The sequence below is a fragment of the Berghia stephanieae genome, chromosome 13, assembly GCF_034508935.2.
Source record: "Berghia stephanieae isolate SIO BIC M18660-M18661 chromosome 13, UCSD_Bste_1.3, whole genome shotgun sequence".
In the NCBI taxonomy this organism is placed as follows: domain Eukaryota; kingdom Metazoa; phylum Mollusca; class Gastropoda; order Nudibranchia; family Aeolidiidae; genus Berghia; species Berghia stephanieae.
The window spans coordinates 2,530,060-2,537,313 of record NC_088372.1 but is presented as its reverse complement, the minus strand read 5'-3'; the positions used below and the strand labels follow the sequence as shown (position 1 = coordinate 2,537,313).

General features: G+C 36.9%; 1 protein-coding gene across 1 annotated transcript in view; it reads left to right on the top strand.

The window, feature by feature from the left end:
- Positions 1-4,182: 4,182 nt before the first annotated feature.
- Positions 4,183-7,254, top strand: part of LOC144958956 (uncharacterized) — a 27,221-nt gene continuing 24,149 nt past the window's right edge. Inside the window, exons 1-3 of the mRNA XM_078891252.1 lie at positions 4,183-4,282; positions 4,611-4,738; position 7,254. The exon at position 7,254 is cut by the window's right edge and continues 433 nt beyond it. Of these exons, the coding sequence (XP_078747378.1) occupies positions 4,183-4,282; positions 4,611-4,738; position 7,254 (229 nt within the window). The remainder of the gene's footprint in view (positions 4,283-4,610; positions 4,739-7,253) is intronic.

Here is a 7,254-nt window from a genome sequence, read left to right as displayed (position 1 = left end):
TCTCACCGTACTCAGGTGTAAAATGAGTACCTGGTCGTTAACAGCGTTGTCTTTGTCCGAAAATTTTAAATATTGCCTAACAGGCGGCATGTCTCGTCCTACATGTTAAATGTTGCTGTTGACCAGGGACTCCTTCTAAAGCGCCTTGAGCAAATTAAGTGGATATTCCGATACATAAAAAAGCTCTAAAGCTCCAGATAAAACAAAGTCAACACCACCAACGTCTGCATACACAAGGGAAACAAAATATCAACAAAGGTATTGTCTATCTAGTTGTCTAACACACACACACAAACATGCACACATACACACACAAACACACACACACAACGCAGATGATTCTGTAAGTACAAAGACAATGATTTCGGGAACTATCTCTCTATCTCTCTCTCTATAGATAGTATGCAGATGACGTCACTCAGGCCTTTGTTATTGTTTTTGCCATCCGCGTTTGTGAGTTGTTCTCACTAAACTGTATTAACCAGACTATAAAAGTTCATGGTTACACAGAGTTTGTGTGTTGGTCCGTTATACTTCCGGATGGCAATGTTGTGAACTCCTTGGCCAAGCGCATTCTATCTATAGATAGTACGCGCTTGGCGAAGAAGTCCATAACATTGCCATGAACGTTTATAGTCTGGTTAATACAGTTCAGTGAGAATTACTCATAAACGCGGATTGCAAATAACAATAACAACCTTAACAACCTTAGTGACGTCATCTTTGAACTATATATAGGTGAAAAACATTGTCTGAGGACATGAAAATTGTAACAATTTAATATAATGTCAATATTCGTCAAATACTGGCACTTTTTCTCTTTCTCTCTTTTCACCAATTATAGTATAGATAGTTCGAAGATGACGTCACTCAAGTCTTTGTTATTGTTTTTTGTCATCCGCGTTTATGAGTAATGCTCACTGAACTTTATTAACTCGACTATAAACGTTCATGGATACACACAGTTTTGTGTGTTGGTCCGTTATACTTCCGGATGGCAATGTTATGAGCTTCTTAGCCAAGCGCATACTATCTATAAACGACATATTATTATACCGTCGGCCAAACATGCGATTCACTTTTTCCACGTCAACATAAAATTGTGCGGCTTTGTGATCTTGCGGTATGACACTCGCTTTCCTACAATATCGCCTAATGTTTAGTGGATATTGCGCTATATAAAACCTCAATTTTTTAAAACCAAGATGGAGAAAGCCAAATAAAAATAATCAGAGTTATGAATTGATTGTTGTTTTGTTTCATTTGGTTTTGGTTTGGTTTTTAGTCTTGTTCTTTTAATGAGGTTTTGTTGTTGTTGTTTTTTTGTTTTTGTTTTTTGTTGTTTTTGTTTTTTTGATTGTTTGTTGCTTTTCATTTTTTATTATTTTTTTTTATTTGTTTAATTGTTTTTGTTTGCTTTTGTTTTGTTTTGTTTTTGTTGACTAATAAAATCTTATTTGCCGTACTTGGGCATTGGGAGCAGCGTCGCTCAGCGGTAGAGTCTTTGCTTCTACCCGAAAGGTACCGAGTTCGATCACCTGGGTGCCGCTGCGCTGTGTGGCTTGAGCTAGTCACCTCGCCCTAGCTCAATATGCGGCGCTGCACTGCGACTGACGCCTGGATTATTCCAGTCTTCCCTTGGAATAGACCATAGAGACAAAATTCCACTATGGGACAAAAAAAAAACGGAATTTTTAAAATATATATAAAAAAAGAAACTGTTTATGTTCAGCTAAAAAACTTAATTTTCAGTTTATATCACGTTTGTCGTGACGTTTCTTTGTTCTGAGACTGAAATATTAACGCCATTACCACATAATCTCATTCGTCCGTAGAGTTTCATTCACCCTGTTTTGTTGATAAAGGCGAAACCCGAAACGTCCATTTTATATGCATTCTTGTAATAAATTGAATCTTACATTTAATTTTACATCCTTATTTATTTCTTCGAGCTTCGAGCAGCAAGACTTACATTTGTTCTGATACAGAATAATAAACGGATTACATATGTGACCCTTCGCCTCGAAACGGGATGATTAAGATGATCAAAATTGAATTTATAGCCATAAATATCAGACTTGTGTTGAGTTTATATGATTTATTGAGGAGAATGGATACCATATTTTAGGGTGCTAATGCCAACAATTTATATTGTTGACCAGTTTAACAATTAAATTCGGCTTTTAAGCATCTGGTTGGTTCCGACATAGTACAATTTTGAGACGATGGATAACATATTTGCAACTCTGATAACTGAATGCACTTATTGACTCCATTCAACATTTACGTGATAATGTTAAATTTTAGCTGGCTCGAGATCGGTTCCATTGCAAACAAAGGACCACGTTGACCAGACTTGGATATAAGTCCACATATAAGAAGTTGCAAGAATCAATATGATTTCACCACGGTATTTATTTTCTCCTGAGATAATCTTCCTTTAACCTTTTCCTTACCAGCCATCTTCAGAATTTTCCCCAAAATCTCACACCCATCCAACACAAAAATTGTTGTTTTCTTACTCAAACAGAAAAGCAACAAATACATTCTATGCATAATATAGATCAGCAAAATAAACTCTACAACACAGTGTCACGTTTTTAAAGCTATAATAAAACATTTTACTTTAAATTTTGTGATTTACAAAAGAAATCGGAATGATTAAAGTGCTGGTTGGATCGAAACAAATGTGACGATTTTCCTATGGTTGGTAAGGAGAGGGTTAATGTAGACGCTTCCATTTTATTCTTTGTTTCAAGTAATTGGCAATTTTGTTTTCACAAATACTGGCGAGATTACATTATATAAATCTGTCAACAACTGGGAAAGTTAGAAGTAATTTAAAATGAAAATTATGTCTGTAAAATATAATGAAATATCACTTGTTTCCACCGAAGAGGGAAAAAACTAAATGAGTGATTAAGATTTGACATTTCTAATACTTTTGAAAATAAAATAACATCAAATCTGTTTTAATGAATTAATAACAAATATCCGATTCATGAAATTCTACACGTAAGTTTTAATTTGACTTTTCTCCACAGATTAGAGAAAGACAGATCAGCTTACGTTTTTACATTTCTCATCTTGATACCCGAGCGAAAATTATAATATTTTTATTGGTTTTGGATTTGAGGAACCGTGTTTTGTTTTAACCCTCTCCTCACCACAATTTTTCCCCAATACGTCACGCCCACCCAACACAAAAATATAATTTTCTTACTCAAACAGAAAACCAACAAGAGCATTCTATACATAATGATGTTCAGCAAAATTAGCTCTATAATACAGTGTCACGATTTTATAGTTATAACAAGACATTTAAAAAAAATAATTGTGATGTTCAAAAGAAATCGGAATGATAAAATTGTTTGTTGTATCGTAACACATGTGACGATTTTACTATGGTTGGTTCGGAGAGGGTTAATATGAAAGATTTTTCAATTAAAAATTTAAAAACAACAACAGTTTTGGCTATTAGAATATAATTTTGCAATCATTATCATCCATCGTGGCTTGCGCTCTTGAGCACGTTGCCAGTCAGCTGTCTCCACGAATCACGATCCTCTGCGGTGCGCATGAAATCTGTGTTACTTTTAAAGTCACATTTGGCCATTCTTAGGTTATTTAGATAAGTCATTCTTTGTCTTCCTCTAGCTCGCTTTCCTTCGATCATCCCAGATGTTACCAACTTTTCTATTCCGTCTCTTCTCCACACATGTCCCAGAAACCGTAACTGCCTCTTTCTGGTGTTATCGATCAATATTCTTCCCTTTCTCACCTTCTCCAACACTTCCTCGTTCGTACTCCTGTCTGTCCATGATACCCTCAACATTCATCTATACACCCACATCTCAAATGCTTCTAACCTCCTCGTACATTCTTTGTCAAGCGTCCACGTTTCACAACCGTATTACTAAACTGCAAAGAACTGTGAACTATGGACATATAGAACAGAATGAATAATATTTGTTTTTACCTTTCTCCTTACTAGCCATTTTCAGAATTGTCCCAGAAATCCCCCCCCTCCCCCAAACCCAAAACAAATAATTAATTGTTCTTATTCAAACAGAAAAGAAAAAAGTGCATTCTATACAAATTACTGTTCAGCAAATTGACCTCTACAAGACATTGTCAGTTTCATAGCGATTTTTTTACAACTCCTTCGTTCAGTGATCACCTATGTATTACGGACATCCTTCATTTCTTGCCTGGGTCTCTTCGACTCCCTATCTAGCATTACATCTGGCACGCCGTGCCTCGAGCGATGCTTCTGGTGTCGGTAATCCGGAGGAATCGCTCACTAAATAAACCGAAAGAAATTAGCATATTTATCTAAAACATCTCTAAATGCTACCGTACCATTATTAAATATCATCACTGCCAGCCCCACAGAGATTTTAACAGTTTTTAACCCGTGATATGACTCTTTTGGACAAATTTTCCATATCAAACTATTCAACGACTCGTTAGCATTTTGGGAAACCCGTCAAGGCACTTACGTAAAAGGTCGGGATGCGAAAAGTCGAGTAAAACGGGCTTCCACGCTTCCATAATTGCAGGTGATAGGCTATTGTCATGAAACTCATTTTACATTCACCCCCCTATAGTTACACCATTTTTCATCTCATGGACTATGGAACGGCTTCTCATCCGTGGACAGCTTATGGAAATAAATGGCCCAAATTGCTTTTTGCATACCACTCAAGTCATGTTTATTGTCACGGAGAGCATTGTCGTAATAAGTTTGTATTTCATCTATCACTATATCTCTCAATCTGCCTTTCCCTCCTATTTTCTCCCGTCACTCATTGTTTTTCCAGACATAGAATTTTTCACCTTCCTAAGCCGGGTACCCATTCTTTTTTGTGCGTGCCCAGTACATTCCACCTTCTCAACTGTCGTTTCCCCAAAAGGTTTAGAATTTTTGACCGTTCTCAAACTATTTATATCCCCAGCACCGATAAATCGGGTGTATCGCAAATTATGATTCTTCGCAGAGCGAGAAAAAAATATGTTGCTACAGCGTCTCTTTGGAGTTCGAAGAACCGAAATGCGTCAACGTACAATCCTTTTTATGCGTCCTTCTCCGTGTCACGAACTTTTCCAGATCGTCCCGTTGCTTATCTTTCCACCAATGGCACAAGACTTACATACCTTTGATTTTACACCAGAATCGAGTCATTTTCCTGTCGCACAACCAATTATGGTTACTAGCCCACACTTTGCCGAGACCCCCCTAGTCATGTACGTCCCGTCAACTGATACGTCAATGTCCTTCAAATCTCCCCCTTCGTCGCCCTTTTCTGACATTTGAAACTCAATTTCACCCGCCTTACAACTTTCAACCTGACCCTTCACAACAGCCTCATGAATAGTCTCTTTTATTTTCTTAAAACTAGACTTCTGAACAGGAAGGGGTAAATTCATCATACGACAAAACCCTATGCCCACCACCCACGTAACGCATCGCGATAGCTGCTCTACGATTCACAGAATGAACAGTAAGGCTACCAGAGTGATTTACATTGATAAAAGGGTCAAATGAAAATGGAGCTAACTGCTTAGAAGGGCAATTTGTGGTATCACAAACAAAACCAAATATACTTCCTAACCCAGGCCGTTCAGTTTCTTTCAGTTCAATTTTACTGTGACACCCACTGGAAAATATTTGTTCTTTTAAAATGCTTAGATCAATAATTCTAAACCCACTCTCACTTTCATGTTCATCTACAACTTGATATAACATGTCGTTATCATTAGAATCTGATTCCATCACATCATACACATTGCACAATTTTACTTCACTTCGAGAATTGGGCGTGGCAGGCTGTTTTTCTAAACACAATTGATTGACTACATAACTCTCATTAACAAATTCCAAAACAGCTGCATCACTCTGACCAACTACACTACTATCACCACTAACAATAATAGCACTTTTTTTCTTATTATGTGTAAACCGATAACAGTGAAATTTACGTTTCCTTGGTCTGACACCACTGCGAGAACGATTTACACTAAAATTCGTCTTCAGAAAATTTATTGGAATTAATTATGAAATTATTTTTGATCAGAAAATTGCTTCAAAAAACAGTATTCTTGAAGAACGCTATTTAAAAAGGACGCTTTGAATTTCTCTCTTTGTTTTCACAAGACAAAATTGAACTGACACAAAAGATGACCGCTTACAGGGAATGAGATTAGCGGAAGAGTAGCGTCCCTTGATTGGACGTCACCCATAGTCTGTGACGTCACCGGCGGAAAAGCTATTAGAGAGAGAACGTCATGTTTGTTGTGCGCATGCGTCTCTCGTCCTCGCGGAAAAGTCAAAATTCAAATTTCTTTTTCGCTTGCTAACCACTAGCCTAGGTGTGAAAAAATTGAATAACTAAAAAACTACTGGACGGATTTCAAAAATTCAAAAAGTATCAGAAAATTCAATAAATTCATAAATTTAAAATACTATTATCGTGGAATTCTTGATTCGCATTTTTCAGTTTTGCTCGTGACCCTTTCCCCTTAATCAGACTATCAGGTCAAGGTTACATAATATAGTTTTGTTTGTGGTACGCTATATCCGGCTGGCAATGTTATGAGTTTTTTTAAATAAACGCAATTCATCAATAATGGGTGAATACTAATTCTGAAAGTGAGTGGAGCAGGTATTCTGTTAAAAGAAAGGTATAACCATATGGGGCGTGCACTAGACTTGTTCTGTTTTACTTGTTTGTGTTTCCTCGTGATTTGTACTTGATCTTATATGCAGAGTAATATCTACTAAACGTGCTCAAAGCGCTTCAAAAGGGGCCCCTTACAAAATAGCAACACGTAACATGTAGAAATAGCATGACGCATGTCAGGCGATATTGCAATTATATTTTCCGGCCAGTTATTCATTTTACACCTGCATACGGTGAGAAGATGTGAGTAAAGAGCCTTTTCCCAGGACTCAACAACTATGCGCCGACCGGAGATTGAATCCGACCCAGGACCTTCCGATCCGAATGCGAGTGTCAAACCACTAGACCACATAGCCGAACATAGCCATTTATTGTAATCATTGTTAATGGTTTATTTTTCTTTTTGGAATGTGCAGCTCATCACGAATGTTGTTGAAGGCGCTGATTAGATAAAGAAACTGAATACTGATTAACGCTGGAGATTTGATGAAGTGATTTATAAAATATATACACAACAGTAACGAAAGTGACATTTCACAACAAAAATTTAGGAACTAAAACAAATACAAGG